General features: G+C 48.0%; 1 protein-coding gene across 3 annotated transcripts in view; it reads right to left on the bottom strand.

Moving 5' to 3' along the window:
• Window positions 1-18,549, bottom strand: part of LOC105480788 (ubiquitin specific peptidase 18) — a 28,627-nt gene extending 10,078 nt beyond the window's left edge. Inside the window, exons 1-5 of one of the 3 annotated variants that reach the window (XR_011613880.1) lie at window positions 18,369-18,549; window positions 10,527-10,791; window positions 7,918-8,014; window positions 6,071-6,216; window positions 67-146 (exon numbers count right to left, since the gene is read on the bottom strand). Coding sequence is in view for 2 of the 3 variants with exons in the window: in XM_071079996.1 (XP_070936097.1) it covers window positions 67-146; window positions 6,071-6,216; window positions 7,918-8,014; window positions 10,527-10,689 (486 nt within the window). In the remaining variant the exon portion in view is untranslated. The remainder of the gene's footprint in view (window positions 1-66; window positions 147-6,070; window positions 6,217-7,917; window positions 8,015-10,526; window positions 10,792-18,368) is intronic. The other 2 variants (XM_071079996.1, XM_071079995.1) reach the window with 2 other exon arrangements.
• Between the last annotated feature and the right edge of the window lie 227 nt (window positions 18,550-18,776).

Below are 18,776 nucleotides of genomic sequence, written 5' to 3'. Positions count from 1 at the left end.
CAACAGCTGAATGAGTTAAATGAGCAGCATCTTAAGCTTCCGAGTGCTCTGGTTCTAGGTTCTTACCAAGTGCACATCAGTGATCTGGTCCTTGATCAGGTTCCAGAGTTTGAGGTAGAGTTGGGCGGCATCATGCTGGACAAACACTAGCCACAGAGAAAAGGAACAGCCAATTAGTGAGGTCTTCAGAGTCACTTCTCATGCCCTAGTATCTAGACATACATGAATACTCACCATTTTGTCTCTTCCTAGCCCTCCACCCCACTGCAAGGCTAAGTTGGCACTATATAAGAGGTGATCAATAAACGAACAGTAAGTTTGGTATTGATTTTTGAGAACGCCTCTTGAAACTTAAGCTCCAGTGCCAGGTGTAGTGACTCGTGCCTATAATCTTAACACTTCAGGATGCCAAGGCAGGAGGATCGCTTGAACTCAGGAGTTTGAGACCAGCCTGGGCAACAAAGCAAGACTCTGTCTCTATAAAAAATTTTAAAAATTAGTTGAGCATAGTGGTGCACACCTGTAGTCAGAGCTACTTGGGAGGCTGAAGCAGGAGGATCACTTGAGCCCAGGATGTTGAGGCTACAGTGAGCTGTGATGTCACCACTGCACTCAGCCTGGGGAATGAGATGTCCACAGGGACTTTGAAAAGCACTGATACATTCCTGAGGGTCTAGAAGGCCAGGCGCATGCCCAAGTAAGACCCGAAAGGGCTCCAATCCCTCCCCTCTGGCTGACCACAAGGCCACGTGCAAGAAAGCAATGAAGGCAAATACAGAATCATAAACTGCTCAGTAACAATAAAACCGCAACAACAACAAACCCTGGTGTGGTGATCTCTGATGTCCAGTGTTGCCACCTTACATTATCTAAAATGTTCATTTTCCAACAGAAGAGACAAGACACACAATGAAACGGAAAAGTATGGCCACATACAGGAAGACAGCAATCAGTAGAACCTTTCACTGAGAAGCCCTAGATGTTGGCTTTACTAAACAAAGACTTTAGCTGTTATAATATGTTCAAAGAACTAAAGAAAACTATGTCAAAAGAAGTAAAAGAGCTGGGTGCGGTGGCTCATGCCTGTAATCCCAGCACTTTGGGAGGCCGAGGCGGGCGGATCACAAGGTCAGGAGATAGAGACCACGGTGAAAACCCGTCTCTACTAAAAATACAAAAAACTAGCCGGGCGAGGTAGCGGGCGCCTGTAGTCCCAGCTACTCGGGAGGCTGAGGCAGGAGAATGGCGTAAACCCGGGAGGCGGAGCTTGCAGTGAGCCGAGATCGCGCCTCTGCACTCCAACTTGGGCGACAGAGCGAGACTCCGTCTCAGGAAAAAAAAAAAAAAAAAAAGGGAAGTAAAAGAAAGTACGAAGGGGGCCGGGCGCGGTGGCTCATGCCTGTAATCCCAGCACTTTGGGAGGCCGAGACGGGTGGATCACGAGGTCAGGAGATCGAGACCATCCTGGCTAACACTGTGAAACCCCGTCTCTACTAAAAATACAAAAAAATTAGCCAGGCGCGGTGGCGGGCGCCTGTAATCCCAGCTACTCTGGAGGCTGAGGCAGGAGAATGGCGTAAACCCGGGAGGCGGAGCTTGCAGTGAGTGGAGATCGCACCACTGCACTCTAGCCTGGGCGACAGAGTGAGACTCCATCTCAATTAAAAAAAAAAAAAAAAAAAAAAAAGAAAGTACAAAAATGCTACCTCAACAAATAAAGAGTATCAATAAAGAAAAAACTGTAAAAAAAGAGCCAAGCTGAAATTCTTGAGTTGAGAGAACAATAACTGAAATGAAAAATGTACTAGAGGAGGTCAACAGCAGATAAGAGCTGGCAAAAGAAAGAATCCATACACCTGGAGATAGGTTGATTGAGCTTCTCCAGACTGAGGACGGAAGGAAAGTTGAACATAGTGCCTCTGCAGCCGAAAAGCTGGTTAGCTGCTCACCGCATGTGCTGTTCAACTAACTCTGATACAAAAAAAAATGTGATACAAAAGAAGGCTTCATACACAAACGTGAATTTATTCTGAAGCCAGCTTGGAGGAAGGAGCACGACGCAGCCTGCCTTTTAATGTGCCATTTCTCCTTTGGAGGAAAAAGGGGCATTTTCATTAGGTGTGTTGTGGGGGTGGGGGGTTGAGCAATGGCGGTTTTCTACCGGGCAGTTATCATGTACCCAGCTGAGCTGGCACCTTCCTGGGCAGAAGTAAATTGTAAAAGTGGCCGAGTGGGCATGCTTTCTCCATGCCTTCCTAGTGGGTGAAAGACAAACCCCTAGAAGGTGGAAGTTTCGAGGCCACCCCTGGCAGGGAGGGTTTCCTGGTGGGTATGCTTGGGGCTGCAAATCTACTGCCAAGTCTCAGGAAAGATGAGCTGGAAGAACTTGCCCTGTTCTCAGTCAAACCTCCATCAGCCTACCTCCATTTACAGATTCTTCCTTTTGCCCAGCAGGGAATGTCTGGAGACGGGTAGGCGAAAGGTGATATTTGCATTTCTAAAGAGCTAACAGGAAACAGGAAACACGGCCATGGCGAGGGGTGAGGGATGGGAAGAGGAGAAGTGAAAAGAAAATCATAAGAAAACTAATGGAACTATCTCTTAGCGAATGGGGGTACTCAGTTGCACCCAGACGGGTTCACTAGTGAACGATGGGTTCTTCCCAACATTTATGGGAAAAATTATACCAGTTCCCTAGAACCTCTTCCAGAAGACAAAAGCAGAGAGAACACTTCCTAACTCATTCTCTGAGGCCAGCATTATCCTAATACCAAAACCAGACAGACGTTATCAGAAAAAACCTAGAAACCAGCATCTCTCGTGAACATAAATGCAAAATTCCTCAACAAAATATTAGTGAATCAAATTCAACTATGTATAAAAAGAATCACAGAGGGTGACACAAGCGAGATGGTAGAAAAGGAGGCTCCTGGTGCTCCCTTCTCCCGTGGACACATGGAAAAACTCCCATCTACACACAGATCAACTCCCTCAGAAAGAAACCCAGATACCAGCTGAGACAGGCCTGTACAGGGGACAATGGAGAAAACATCCACATCGCAATGGGTTGGAAAAGCTGAGACACACTCGCACCACAAGCCCCACTCTAGACACAGTACCTTACTGTCGGAAAGGAATCCCTGCGCCCAGCTTTCTCCTGGAGAGGCGAGGGTTTGGACCATACGTAGGCAGCCCCAGCTTTTGCAGTTCCCATTCAAGGGCTTGGCTGCTAGCTCACCTAGCTCTGGGAACAGACATGGGTCAGCAGCTATGAATCCCCTGCGACCGCAGAGGGCAAAGAGGCAGTTTTAAATGGGCACGTGAGCACTTCCGGCAGCTGTGCCCCTGCGCTCAGCACAAACAGGCAGAAATGCCAGGCTCCCAGTTTCTCCCTGGAAGGGTATGTCTGCGGGCTCTCCTAGCTGTTGCCCGAGGGATGGGCATCTAGTAATAACTAGCCTGCACCTGGAGCCAATGAGGCAGATAAACAGATTTCCAGGAGTCTGGACAGGTGTGTGGGCAAGTCCCATGCCTTCTCCCACCCCCTGCTCCATGATAAAATCAGGTCTCTAACTTCACACACTGAGTACACAACATCTTTCCCTCTCAAATGAAGGACTAGCTCCTCAATCCCTGAGCTTTGGGAGCTGATGAGGCTCTGTATTTGTGGGTCCCACAGGGGCACAGAGACCAAAAAACATCCCCCCAGGCCCAGTGCAGGGTGAACAGGCAAAAAGGCCTGGCTCCCACTTTCTCCCTAGAAGGAATCCGTCTGCACATGTGCAGCTGCTGCCCTGGGGTTTCCAGGCATCTGGGAGCTGACAGAGCAGGAAACCAGTGCTCCTCTGAGACCCTGAACAGGCAGGTGAGCACTTCCACCGCGGCTCCCACTCGTTTGTTCGACAGATAGCATCAAGCTTCCAACCTGTCCATCTCTAAGCAGAGAGGAGCCAGCATTCGCTAGGCCCCTGGGTGTGACAAGAGCAAAACAATGCATGCAAGAGTGTGCAGTTTAAACATGAGTGCAGGCACTTGCCACAGATCCCTGTCCAGTTTTTTGCAGAGCAAGTGGGGGATAAACACATGCTCCCAGCTTTTCCTTGAGGATAGAATAAACTGGAACACACATTTAATGCCCCAACGTCTCCAGCTGCACCTCAAGGGGCTGGCTTCTATCTCCCCTGTCTGGGGCACTGACAGGACTTGACACATTCTAATCTCCTGAGGGCAGCTAAGAACACCGATGACAGTTTGGACAAGCACAAAGGGTCAAGAGGCGTTCCGAGTGTCTGGCAGCGTTAATTGGTAAGTTCGTCTCTTCTACAAGGCCAGTGAGACAAGACTGGGAGAGGCATTTTTCTTATCTAAAGTACAGAAAATAACAGAGTCAGGAACAATGAAGAAACAGAGAAATATGTTCCAAGCAAAAGAATAAGATAAATCTCCAGAAAATGCCCTCAGTGAAATGAAGATAAGTGACTTACCTTATAGACAATTCAAAATAATCACCACGAAGATACTTACCACGTCTAGGACAGCAATGCATGAACGAAGAATTTCCGCAAAGAGACAGAAAAAAGTTCAAAAGAAATAACAGAGCTGAAGAATACAATAACTCAAATAAGAGTTCAATAGAGAAGCTCAACAGATGAAATCAAGCAGAAGAAAGGATTCGCAAACTAGAAGGTAGGTCACTGGAAATCATTCACAGAAGCAAAAATGAAAAAGAATGAAAAAGAGTGAAGATATCTTTTTTTCTGAGCAGGAGTCTTGCTGTGTCGCCCAGGCTGGAGTGCAGTGGCATGATCTCAGCTCACTGCAAGCTCCGCCTCCTGAGTTCATGCCATTCTCCTGCCTCAGCCTCCAGAGTAGCTGGGACTACAGGCGCCCGCTACCTCGCCCGGCTAACGTTTTATATTTTTAGTAGAGATGGGGTTTCACCGTGTTAGCCAGGATGGTCTCGATCTCCTGACCTCGTGATCCGCCCACCTTGGCCTCCCAAAGTGCTGGGATTACAGACATGAGTCACAGCGCCCGGCCCAAAAAAGGGAAGATCTCTTAAGAGAATTACGGGACATCAAACAGACCAAAATAGGCATTATCAGAGTCCCAGAAGGAGGAGAGTGAGAGGAGACAGAAAGCTTATCCAAAGAAATAACAGTCCCAAGTGGCAGATTGACATTTCGGTCAATGACAGACCACATAAGCACAGTGGCCATGACAAGCAGCCTACGTGTGTAGTAGGTTGTCCCATCTAGGTTTGTGTAAGTCCACTCCATGACGTCCACACAATGACAAATTCACCTTCTGATGCATTTTCAGAACATCTCTCTGTTGTTAAGCAACCCATAGCTATAATGACTGAAAACTTCCCAACCCAGGGAAGGAAATAGAAATCCACATCCAGGAAGCCCAAAGGACACCATTATAAGACTGATCTAAAGCAACCCACGCCAAGACACATCATAATCAATTTCAAAAGTTAAAGGCAAAGAATTCTGAAAGCAGCAAGAGAAAAGCAATGTGTTATACACAAGGGAAAACCCATAAGTATGGGATTTCTTTTGGGGGTGATGAAAATGTTATGAAATTAGATTGTGATGATGGAGGCACAACTCTGTGAATACACTACAAACCTTTGAATTGCATGGTTTTAAATGGATGAATTTTACAGTATGTGATGCACATTTCAATATAACTATCTAAAAAAAAAAACCCTAACCTATTTATGAATTATTTTGTAGAACATGTTTTCTCTTTTTTATTCCTTTATTTTGTTTTCCTGCAGTTCCCTAACAGTGGCAGAATAAGCTTGGAGGAGATGCCTTCGTTTACCCTACTGAGAGGCAGAAAAAGGGTAGGTATGGAAGTAAAATGTCCATAAATAATATCAATTCTGCACCTCCAAAGATGTGTGCCTCTTACACAAATGTCTCTATAATCCGAGGGGTCCAGGCTACCTAACTTGCTTCTGGTTGCTTCACTGCCTGTTAGTTCCTCTCTTCACTCTCTCTAAGCTTCCCACCCGCTTTGGATCAGCAGCCAGGAGCCCAGCGGGAGGACGTCTTACTGGGCACGTTGTACTTCTGCAGGCAGTAGGCGAGCTCCAGGGGCCGCACTGCTTTCTGCCGGCTGTCCTGCATCTTCTCCAACAGCAGAAGCATCTGGAAAGGGACGCTTCTCCTCTGCTCATCAGCTCCCCTGGGCACCGTGATCCTGTCACACAAGAACAGCCAGAAACCTTCTTATGTGTAGTTCTCGAAGCTAGATGCACACTGGAATCAGTTGGGAGAAATTTGAAATCTCCATATCCAGGCCACTCCCATACAAATTAAACCAGAATTCTGGGGGCGGCGGGGGTGGGGCAGTTATCAGAATTTTTCAGTTCCTCAGATTATTTCAATGTGTGGCCAAGGTTGAGAAGCATGATGTGAGTGAATCCGCTCTACAGGGGACCCTCCACAGAGGGGGATCAGCGCGACCGCTGCCTCAGCCCATCTGCACCCTGCGCAGCAATCATGCTAGAGCAGAGGGCAGATGGACGAAGTCCTGGCTCCACATCTCGGGCAAGCAGCAAAATGTCCAGCCTAAAGCTCTCCAAACTACAGACAGGTCCTGGGAAGAAAGGCAACATGAAGGGCTGTCCGTGTGGTTTGGCAATGATTCATTTAATTACAGGCATTTCTCAGATGGGAAAAAGGAGAGAGCACAGGGCAGGAAAAGAGTTATGGAAAGAGACAGAGAGAGAGAGTGCATTGTGTGAGTGTTGGTGGAAGGAGGGGTGTGCACGGATGTGTACTGCCCACTGACTTACTCCTTCTCTTACTTTGGTCTAGTCCCAACTCTCTCTTTTAACCAAGTTCGTGGCTGTCAATCCTGGCTGCATTAAAAATCACCCAAAGAGGGCTTTTAAAAAGTACCAATACCTGGCTGGGCGCGGTGGCTCTCGCCTGTAATCCCAGCACTTTGGGAAGCTGAGGCGGGCAGATCACCTGAGGTCAGGAGATCGAGACCAGCCTGGCCAACATGGTGAAACCCCGTCTCTACTAAAAATACAAAAATTAGCCGGGCGTGCTGGTGGGCGCCTGTAATCCCAGCTACTCGAGAGGCTGAGACAGGAGAATCCCTTGAACCCAGGAGGCGGAGGTTCCAGTGAGCTGAGATCATGCCATCGCACTCCAGTTTGAGGACAAGAGTGAGGCTTTGTCTCAAAAAAAAAAAAAAAAGGTACCAATATCTGGGCTCCACCCCAGACCAACCTAAGAAGTATTAGAAATAACGTGTAGGCCAGAATATGCAGAAGCCAATCTTCCCTCTGCCAACTTTTGAAAGAAGATCTCAAAAAGTTCAAGTCACTCTGAATAACAGAATATATTAAAAATGAGATAATACAGGCTGGGCGCAGTGGCTCACGCCTGTAATCCCAGCACTTTGGGAGACTGAGGCAGGCAGATCACGAGGTCAGGAGATCGGGACCATCCTGGCTAACACGGTGAAACCCCATCTCTACTAAAAAATAGAAAAAGTTAGCCAGGCGTGGTGGCGGGTGCCTGTAATTACAGCTACTCGGGAGGCTGAGGCAGGAGAATCTCTTGGACCTGTGAGGCGGAGCTTGCAGTGAGCCGAGATCGCGCCACTGCACTCCAGCCTGAGCAACAGAGTGAGACTCCATCAAGAAAGAAAAGAAAGAAAGAAAGGAAGGAAGGAAGGAAGGAAGGAAGGAAGGAAGGAAGGAAGGAAGGAAGGAAGGAAGGAAGGAAGGAAGGAAGGAAGGAAGGAAGGAAGGAAGGAAGGAAGGAAGGAAGGAAGGAAGGAAGGAAGGGAAGGAAAGGAAGGAAAGAAAGGAAAAGAAAGAAAGAAAGAAAGAAAAGAAAAAGAAACAGTACAAACGCTTATCAGCCTGAAGAACAGTCTTACCTCTTCAATATCCTGGTGAAGTCCATGTTCATTACAAACACCTGAATCAAGGAGTTAAGGCAGCAGGTCTGTCCAATGTTGTGTAAACCAACCAGGCCTATAAGGGGAAGAGAAAAAAATGCTGAGGCAAGGCCTAGGTAAAGAAGTTGACAAGGCTGGGCACCATGGCTCACGCCTGTAATCCCAGCACTTTGGGAGGCCAAGGTGGGCGGATCACCTGAGGTCGGGAGTTCGAGACCAGCCTGGCCAACATGGTAAAACCCTGTCTCTACAAAAAATACAAAAATCAGCTGGGCATCATGGCAGATGCCTGTAATCCCAGCTACTTGGGAGGCTGAGGCAGGAGAATCGCTTGAACCTGGTAGGTGGAAGTTGCAGTGAGCTGAGATCGCACCACTGCACTCCAGCCTGGGCAACAAGAGTGGAATTCTGTCTCAGAAACGAAAAAAAAAAAAAGTTGACAAAAATCAAATGTTTTTCTTAAAAGTTACTAAGGACATGAAGTCCTATAAAGTTCTCTCAGGTAAAATGCATTCACTCAGCTTGCAAACAAATTGGAGAGAAAATATCAAACATGAACCTTTAAAAAGTTTGATAACAGGCCGGGCGCAGTGGTTCACGCCTGCAATCCCAGCACTTTGAGAGGCCGAGACAGGCGGATCACGAGGTCAGGAGATCGAGACCATCCTGGCTAACACAGTGAAACCTCATCTCTATGAAAAATACAAAAAAAATTTAGCCGGGCATGGTGGTTCACGCCTGTAATCCCAGCACTGTGGGTGGCCGAGGCGGGTGGATCACAAGGTCAGGAGATCGAGACCATCCTGGCTAACATGGTGAAACCCCGTCTCTACTAAAAATACAAAAAAAAAACTAGCCAGGTGAGGTGGCAGGCACCTGTAGTCCCAGCTACTTGGGAGGCTGAGGCAGGAGAATGGCGTGAACCCAGGAGGCGGAACTTGCAGTGAGCCGAGATCATGCCACTGCACTCCAGCCTGGGCGACAGAGCAAGACTCTGTCTCAAAAAAAAAAAAAAGTTCGATAACAAGGGCCAAGCACAGTGGCTCACACCTGTAATCCCAGCACTTTAGGAGGCCGAGGTGGGAAGATCACCCGAGGTCAGGAGTTCGATACCAGCCTGGCCTACATGGTGAAACCTCATCTTTACTAAAAATACAAAAATTAGCCAGGTGTGGTGGTGCATGCCTGTAATCCCAGCTACTCAGGAGGCTGAGGCAGGAGAATCGCTTGAACCTGGCAGGCAGAGGTTGCAGTGAGCCAAGATCGCACCACTGCACTCCAGCCTAGGCGACACAGCAAAACTCCATCTCACAAGAAAAAAAAAAAAAAAAGAAGTTCAATAACAAGAAAAGTTTTAATAGTCCATTAGGAAAAGTGAGATGTCACCAAAAGTGTATATTTACTCACTGCCAAATGAGTAGTATGAGCAATTGTTGGGAGAGAAAAAGAAACATTAGAGAAAGCATAACTGAGAATATGGCCTTCTCTCATTCAAATCGTTCTCCACGGAGCTAAGTCCAAATGTGCATCTGTGTGGCTCAGAAATAAGAGGGAGTCCACAGTTTGTCTGTGTGGGACTCCAGTGGAGGGGTCTCTGCCCAGTCCCCACCACAGGGAGGCAGGAAATCAGAAGGCTGCTTTGGGGAAGATACGCCTAATCCAGTCTCACCCTGAGAGGCTGAAAGGCAGAAGAACTTACAAGAATACAAGAAAAACAAAAGATAACATTTGACCCCCAGCAACCAACCTCCTCTTTTCCAACCCAACCTTAGACTCGGCGAACCCCACAGGGTAAGCAATTTAAGGGGGAGGAAGTACCACTAATCTCAGGATTCTTGGGGAAAGGGCTTTGGCTTATGAGATAGGACAGGAAGAAAGTAAAAATCTGGGGTTGCAGGTGAGCACTGATTTCTGCTCCCAGACTATCAGGAGCACATTGCCTCCAGACAGACCCATCCAAAGGCAGCAATAAAGATGGGAACTAACGCTAAATGCCACTAGACGCCCAGCACTGGCTTAAAGCAGTTTCCACAGATGACCCCATTTAATCCTCCCAACAACCCTATGTGCTTGCTACTATTATTACCCCCATTTTCTGTTGTTGCTGTTTTTGTTTTTTTGAGACAGAGTCTCACTCTGTCGCCCAGGCTGGAATGCAGTGGTGTGATCTCACCTTACTGCAACCTCTGCCACGTGGGTTCAAGCAATTATCCTGCCTCATCCTCCTAAGTAGCTGGGATTACAGGCACCTGCCACTGCGCCCGGTTAATTTTTGTATTTTTAGTAGAGATGGGGTTTCACCATCTTGGCCAGGCTGGTCTTAAACTCCTGACCTCGTGATCCACTTGCCTCGGCCTCCTGAACTGTTGGGATTAAGGCCGTGAGCCACCACGCCCGACCTTGTTTTTGTTTTTTCAGAGACAGGGTTTCGCTATGGCCCAGGCTGTATCCCCATCTAAAAGATGCAGAAACTCAGGCACAGGAAACCAGGAGCCATCAAACACAAAGCTCTGCTGCTTCAGAGCACAGCAGGTGAGCTGAGCATTTACATGCAGACAAGAAAAGGAAAGCAGGAGGGGTCTAATGACCATGAGGGTAGTCCCAGGCCCTGGGATGCTCTCTGGGCTGCTCTGTCTTCCTCTTCATGTTGCCGTCTTCTTCCTTCTTTTCAACAAGATCTGCCGGGGACTGCGGAGACTCAGCCAGGATGGACTTACAGGTTTGTCTCTTGAGCCCAAACACCTTGCCCATTCATGATCACCGAAAACCCCCAGGCCGCGGCTGCCTGGGCCGCGTTCAGGACAGCACTTCACTTCCCGGAAGAGCTTATGTGAGCCAGGCACGGTAGGATCTCTGTGAAAAGACAACGCGGGTAGGTAAGGATTAGAGAAGGAGGAACGTGTATTCATGTAATCCGTTCTGATGCCAAAGAGCAGGTCTTAGAGGGAGATAAATGTTTGGGGAGACTGACTCATAGAGCTCTAGGCTGGAAATGACAGCTAGGCTACACATCCCCTACCCTGGGTCCCAGGCGTTTCCATTCATTCTTCCTCAGAGCGCGCTGCCAAATCCTAACCGGGAACGCCCTCTTGGGGAAGGACAGGGAAGCGTGCATAGAACTTTGCTTTGCAACCCAGGACCAGGCCCACTTCAGTAAAAGCCAGCACGAGGCAGGAACCCTCAGCCCCTGATGCCAGGCTGGCACACAGACAAAGCCTCTCAACCCGTCCAACACCCAAGGGGACCTGCGGCCCTGGCAGGACAGCCTCGTGTTCTGGCCCGCATCACAGCCAGCCGGCTGCAGCAGTCAAATAAACTTCAGCTGCAGGCAGGCTGTAGCACCCGCAGGCCTTAGGCACATCCCGGTGCTGGGCTGGTCTCACGCAGTGGACTGTGGGTGTGACCCAATATTGTGTCGGCCTTAGTGGCCATAGGGTTACCCCTGTACCCTCCCCCAACCCCAGCACAGCAGCATGAAGAGAGACACCGTTTGCTTGGAGGAGGAAGAGGTAAGTGGAGGACTTTGCCTTGGAACCCAGGACTAGGCTCTCTACAGTAAAACCCAGTACTGGGCAGAGCCTCATCACTCTGATGCTAGACCAGTACCCACAGGCAGATCTCACCCCACCCTAGTGCCAGATGAGAACCCACAGCCCCAGTGACAGGGACTTGGGATCTGGGCTACATCACCAACATGCCAACTACAGTGGCTTTGGGCCCTGAATGAACCTCAGCAGCAGCAGGCAAGCCATCGTGGGTCTTGGGCATGCCCCAGTGCTGTGCCAGTCTCGGCAGCCTGGCCTTCAGGCGTGACCCAGGGCTGTGTCAGCCTCAGTGGCCAAAGAATTCCAGCCACAGTGATCCTGGGCTTAGGGCACCCCTTAGCACAACTGCAACAGCTGAAGCAGTCATGGGCTTAGGGCACTGACCAATCAGCCTCTCGTTAATCTCATATGGGTTTCCTGATGAAAGAAGAGCCCAAACAAAGCCAGGCAATGAAGACTGGCTTAGGTACCTGTGTCAATGCAGACACTGGCACACAGCTGCGAGGATCAAGATCAATCAGAGAAAAGCGACAGCACCAAATGAACAAATTAAGGTGCCAGTGACTAACCCTAAAGATACAGAGATGAGGCCTGGTGTCGGTGGCTCACGCCTGTAATCCCAGCACTTTGGGGGGCCGAGGTGGGAGGATCACTTCAGCCCAGGAGTTCAAGACCAGCACAGGCAACATATAAAACCCCATCTACAAAAAAATACCAAAAAAATTTAAAAAGGCATAGTGGTGCACGCCTGTGGTCCCAAATACTGAGGAGGCTGAAGCAGGAGGATCACTTGAGGCCAGGAGTTTGAGGCTGCAGTAAACTATGATTGTGCCACTCACTCCAGCCTGGGCAACAGATGAGACCTTGTAGCTAAATAAATAAGATGAAATAAATAAAATAATACTAATGGGTAACATCTAAGCACTACTTCTTATAAAAGGTGAAAGCCTTTTATATGTACTGTCTTATTTATCTTTACACAGCCGTGTGAATTAATTACTGTTATATTTCCATTTGACAGATGAGAAAACTGAGATAAAAGAAGTAAGTGCCTTTCCCACTGGCAAGTGATGGGCCAGATGTGGAAAGGCTGGACAGGGTTTAAGTCCAGCCAACATGCTGCTCAGAGTGAGGAATAAACTCAGAACCAATCATTGGTGGGAATGTAAATTAGTAGAGCCATTATGGCAAACAGTATGGAGATTCCTTAAAAACCTAAAAATAGATATACCATATGATCCAGCAATCCCACTGCTGAATATATATCCAAAGGAAAGGGAATCAGTACGTTGAAGAGATATCCGCGCTCTCATATTTCCTGCAGCACTACTCATAATACCCGAGATACGAATCAACCTAAGTGTCTATCAAAAGAGGAATGGCTAAAGAACATGTGGACTATATACACACGATGGGATGTTATTCAGCCGTTAAAAGACAATGAAATTCTGTCATTCACGTCAACATGGGTGAGCCTGGAGTACATTACTTAAGTGAAATAAGGTAGGCACAGAAAGATAAATACCACATGTTCACACTCACATGTGAAAACTCAAAAAGCTTATCGCTAGAAATAGAGAACAGAAAGGCAGGCATGGTGGCTCACACCTATAATCCAAGCACTTTGGTTGGCTGAGGCAAGAGGATAGCTTGAAGCCAGGAGTTCAAGACCAGTCTAGGCAACATAGCAAGACCCTGTTTCTAAAAATAAAAATAAAATTAGCCTGGCATGGTGGCATGTACCTGTAGTCCCAGCTACTTGGGAGACTGAGGCAGGAGAATCAGTTGAGCCCAGGAGTTTGAGGCCACAGTGAGTTATGATCGTGCCACGGCACTCCAGCCTGGGCAACAGAGCAAGACCCTATCTCTCTCTCTCTTTTTTTTTTTTTTTTTTTTTGAGACAGAATTTCACTCTTTTTGCCCAGGCTGGAGTGTAGTGGTACAGTCTCAGCTTACTGCAACGTCTGCCTCCTGGGTTCGAGCAATTCCCCTGCCTTAAGTGTCCCAAGTAGCTGGGACTACAGGCATGTGCCACCACGCCTGGCTAATTTTTGTATTTTTAGTAGAGACGGGGTTTCACCCTGTTGGCCAGGCTGGTCTCGATCTCCTGACCTCAGGTGATCCGCCCATCTCGGTCTCCCAAAGTGCTGGGATTACAGGCGTGAGCCACCACGCCCGGCCTGGAATATATTCTTAAATTCATTTTGAATGGCTCAGATAACAAAAACCTCTTTTTCTTAGTAAATACTGACTTTCAATAGTTACAGTTGTTCCTCTTACGAGGCCCAGGCTAGGAGGACTCGACTGAAATGATGACAGCAGACAATTCCATCAACCAGAGAGAGGATTTTGAGCTCATCATTGAGGGAAAGCTGATGAAAGAGAGCAGAGAGGTTCCAGGCTGCATTTTCCAAGATGTTGTCCTCTACTCCGCCAAGACCTCCTGGATACTTCAGGAGGATATAGCAGTAAAACCTCATGGAGCAGATCATTTGGGCAGGCTCAGTACCAAAGGGAAACAGAAAACACAGCAACCTTTCAGGGCAGATCACACTGGGGAGATAGGGAAGTGGGGCAGCAAGGAAAGGAAAGTGAAGCTTAAAGGTCTAAGGAGGACGGGGAGGGCAACGCGAGCAGAGAGACAGAAGCTGAAGTTAGCAGGCCTGATAAGCATCCACCAGAGAAAACAGCGTGGGTGGATTCCAAGGAAGGGAATTTCCAAACTGAACCCCTGACTCAAAAAAAAAAAAAAAAAAAACCCAGTCCGGGCGCAGTGGCTCAGTCCTGCAATCCTAGTACTTTGGGAGGCCAAAGCGGGCGGATCACAAGGTCAGGAGTTCGAGACCAGCCTGCCAACATGGCGAAAACTCATCTCTACTAAAAATACAAAAAATTAGCTGGGCATGGTGGAGGGTGCCTGTAATCCCAACTACTTGGGAGGCTGAGGCAGGAGAATCGCTTGAACCCGGGAGGCAGGGGTTGCAGTGAGCCGAGACAGTGCTATTACACTCCAGCCTGGGCAACAAGAGCAAGACTCTGTCTCAAAACAAAACAAAACAAAACAAAAAACCCAAATACTAAACTAACTTAGCTCCTGCCCTACCTGAATTTTTTTTTTCTGGTTCACCTTCTCTCATGATCTTCCCGAAATGTTATCCTTAGGCTTCGGGGAGAGGAGAGCAACCCAAGGAACTGGCCCAGGCCCCCCACTAAAGTAGCCCCAGGACCAATCAGGGTCCTCAGAGAAGCCCCAGAAGAGCCAGGAACACGCTGCAGAAAACCTGGGGAGGGCGGGGCCTCCACCCAACACTCCACTCACAACTGGACTCTGCCAGGAAAGCCAGCTCCAACATTTAGATGCCCTAAAAGGAACAAAATTAACCTTCCAGGAACATGATTCCAGCAGCCTCAGTGTCTTCCGACCCAACCCATCATGGCAACCACAATTGTAGACCGCGGTCTCAATGACGTGTTCACATCATTTTGCATTTCTTTTTTTTTTTTTTTTTTTTTGAGACGGAGTCTCGCTCTGTCGCCCAGGCTGGAGTGCAGTGGCGCGATCTCGGCTCACGGCAAAGCTCCGCCTCCCCGGTTCACGTCATTCTCCTGACTCAGTCTCCTGAGTAGCTGGGACTACAGGCGCCCGCCCCATGCTCGGCTAATATTTTTTATTTTTAGTAGACAGGGTCTGCACCGTGTTAGCCAAGGCGGTCTTGATCTCCTGACCTCGTGTTCCGCCCGCCTTGGCCTCCCAAAGTGCTGGGATTACAGGCGTGAGCCACTGCGCCCGGCCTATTTTGCATTTCTTGAGTGATCGTAATATGCGGGTTAGAACACACGGATTACAACACTTTGGATGAAAAGCCACATAATAGGGAAATTTGGGGACTACTGTCTCTCAAAAAAATAAAAATAAAAAACAGCTCATGTGGAAGAACCAGGACTTACCTTCTTTGAAACTATGTTTATGTTAAGCATTTTCCCCTTTGTAAGCCCATCACTGTGAAAAAGTGTCAAAACTGTGCAACACATTTTTTAACAGTCCAAAACCAAGTTATTTGATAAATCAAGATGCAGTCGTGCACCTGTGTTACTCTCCCTCCCGTTTTGTTCCTGTGAACACATCAGATAACCTGCATTCACTCTCCAACTCTGTACAATACCAGAAAGAAACTTCAGATGAAATGCTTTCAATATTTGCCTTTTTTCTGGAACAACTTATACAAATATAACTTACACAAATTATACATAAATAAGTACAAATTAAAGCCTCTGCTTTAATTTTCAAACACTTTGAACCCAGATTTTCAGGGGTCTCAGAATAGAGTTTTGTATTTAAAGTCTAAATTTGGCCGGGCGCGGTGGCTCAAGCCTGTAATCTCAGCACTTTGAGAGGCCGAGGCGGGCGGATCACGAAGTCAGGAGATCGAGACCATCCTGGCTAACATGGCGAAACCCCGCCTCTACTAAAAATACAAAAAAAAATTAACTGGGCGTGGTGGCGGGCGCCTCTAGTCCCAGCTACTTGGGAGGCTGAGGCAGGAGAATGGCGGGAACCCGGAAGGTGGAGCTTGCAGTGAGCCTAGATCACGCCACTGCGCTCCAGCCTGGGCCACACAGCGAGACTCCGTCTCGGAAAAAAAAAAAAAAAAAAAAAAAAGTCTAAATTTAGCTTTCTTCCAAGGAAAAGGGGGGAAGAAGAGAGGTTAAGACTAAAATATTCTGATTTGCAGAGTTTGACAACATCCTTCCAATTTCTCAATATAAATGCCCACTGACCCAGCCATTCCACTTCTATGAATTTTCCACCAATATATTTGTATGAACTTATATATAAAATGATATTCATTGCTGTATCTATGCCAGTAAAAACTGAAAACAACCTAAATCTCCATGCATGGTTTAAACAATGTACTTCCCATACTATGTATCAGGTTTTTTTGTTTGTTTGAGACAGAGTTTCGCTCTGTCGCCCAGGCTGGAGTGCAATGGTGCGATCTCGGCTCACCGAAACCTCCTCTTCCGGGGTTCAAGCGATTCTCCTGCCTCAGCCTCCCGAGTAGCTGGGATTACAGGCACGCGCCACCACTCCCAGCTAATTTTGTATTTTTAGTAGAGACGGGGTTTCTCCCCGTCGGTCTGGAACTCCTGACCTCAGTTGATCTGCCCGCCTCGATCTCCCAAAGTGCTGGGATTACAGGCGTGAGCCACCGTGCCAGGCCACGTCAGTTTTTTGTTTTATTTTTAATGCCATTAACACATCTATATGTCCTGCCATGAAAAGATGTCCATAATATACTCAGTGGACAAAGCAAGTTCGAAACGATTTTAAAGACTTGTACATAGAAACATTTCTGATAAGGTACAAACAAAAATGATACTGAGTGGAAGATTGAGAGACACATTTGTCTGCATTGTTTGAATTTTTTTTACAAGCTTACAACACTTCTGTAATTTCTTTTTTTTTTTTTAATTAAACACAAAGTCATGCCAAAAGTCCAAATAACTATATTAGCTTAGAAAAAAAAATCCATTGGCCCAATATATGCACGTAGCAAATACAGATCGCTATCATAATTTGCAGAGCACAATCATTACTTATTTCCTTAATTATCTGACTGGCATAAGAGCAGAGTTGGATGTCTGCGCTAGAAAGAAAACTTCCAAAATGAGCCCCAAACTTGCCTCAAGCGCCACGCAAGCGTCCAGCCTCCGCTGCTGAGTTCCACGGCGTGACTGAGCCGGGGACGCAGCTGCGGCCGAAGTTCGCGCCTTGGTCTGGCCCCGCGCTCGGCTGCGCCCCGCCCAGCTTTCGTTTCCCATTGAATGGAAAGCGAAACTTAGAGCGGCCTCCGCGCCAGGAGCGGGGCGCCGGCGTGCCGGGAAACCCGGCAGGCCCAAGCCTCCCGCGGCGGCCGTCGCAACCGCGCACCTGCTCCAGACATCACGCGCTCGCTTTTTTTTTTTTTTTTTTCTGAGTCGGAGTCTCATTCTGTGGTCCAGGCTGGAGTGCCCTGGCGCTTTCTCGGTTCACTGCAAGCTCCGCCTCCTGGGTTCAAGCGATTCTCCAGCCTCAGCCTCCGGAGTAGCTGGGATTACAGGTGCCTGCCATCACGCCTGGCTAATTTTTATATTTTAGTAGCGATGGGGTTCCGCCATGTTGGCCTGTCTGGTCTCGAACTCCTGATCTCTGGTGATCCGCCCGCCTCAGCCTCCTAAAGTTCTGGGATTACAGGTGTGAGCCACCGCGCCCGACCTACAGGCGCCTTTTTATTTGCGATTTTAAGGTCCCTGCAATTAGCATACGTCTTAGAGTCATTTGGCGTTTGGTAATATCCATGGCAGCATTTTTTCTTTCTTAATGCTATTGTATTTCTTGGATCCAGTGTCCTCACATCACAGGTCTATGGCTTGGATGTGGCACGTGGTGTAATTAGGAGCTTCCCTGTGGGCATGCAGATACAGATATTTCTCTACTTAAGAAGGGGTCAGGCCCGGCACGGTGGCTCACAGCAGGCAGATCACCTGAGGTCAGGAGTACGAGACCGGCCTGACCAACATGGCGAAACCCCCTCTCTACTAAAAGTACAAAAATTAGCTGGGCGTGGTGGCCCGCGCCTGTAATCCCAGCTACTCAGGAGGCTGAGGCAGAAAAATAACTTAAACCCAGGAGGTGGAGGTTGCAGTAAGCAGAAATCGACAAGAGCAAGACTCCCTCTCAAAAGAAAAAAAAAGAAAAGGAAAGAAAAATAGTCGGGGTCGGGCCCCAGTGAACCCATCATGAAGTCAAAACATCGTAAGTGAAGCCACGGTAAGTGATGGACCATCTGTATATATATATAAGGTTAAAAGATCTATAACATGCACACGGGAAAGGCTTATTACCTCTTTAGAGATGTATTTCTTGTATGTAGACTCATGAGGGCAGGGGCAGAAGGGTTATCTGCTAGGGGCCTCAAACTCCAGCCACTGGAATTTGCACAGGAAAGCAGGGTACAATTGCCCTCAAAGCGATCATTCTTTCTGAAAGCCGTCCACGCGGCAATGGACAAATAGAGAGGCTCCAAAAACCCAAAGCTGCCAGGACCTCACTGAAGCACTGGTAGGGTCTGCGGAAAGGTACAAAATACCATGGCATGAAGATGTATAAACGTGTCCATAACAGGGTGGATGTGTGTTAGAAGCATGAGCACAGACATATACATACAGGCTACCCACATGTCCATCGTCAGCCCAGACTGCCCTTAGATTGCTGCTGGAATGAAGGCAGTGGAGGCACATTGCAGCATGATC

This window comes from Macaca nemestrina, chromosome 15 (genome assembly GCF_043159975.1).
Source record: "Macaca nemestrina isolate mMacNem1 chromosome 15, mMacNem.hap1, whole genome shotgun sequence".
Taxonomy (NCBI): Eukaryota; Metazoa; Chordata; class Mammalia; order Primates; family Cercopithecidae; genus Macaca; species Macaca nemestrina.
The sequence above is the reverse complement of the archived record's forward strand: the minus strand, read 5'-3'. Positions and strand labels throughout refer to the sequence as shown.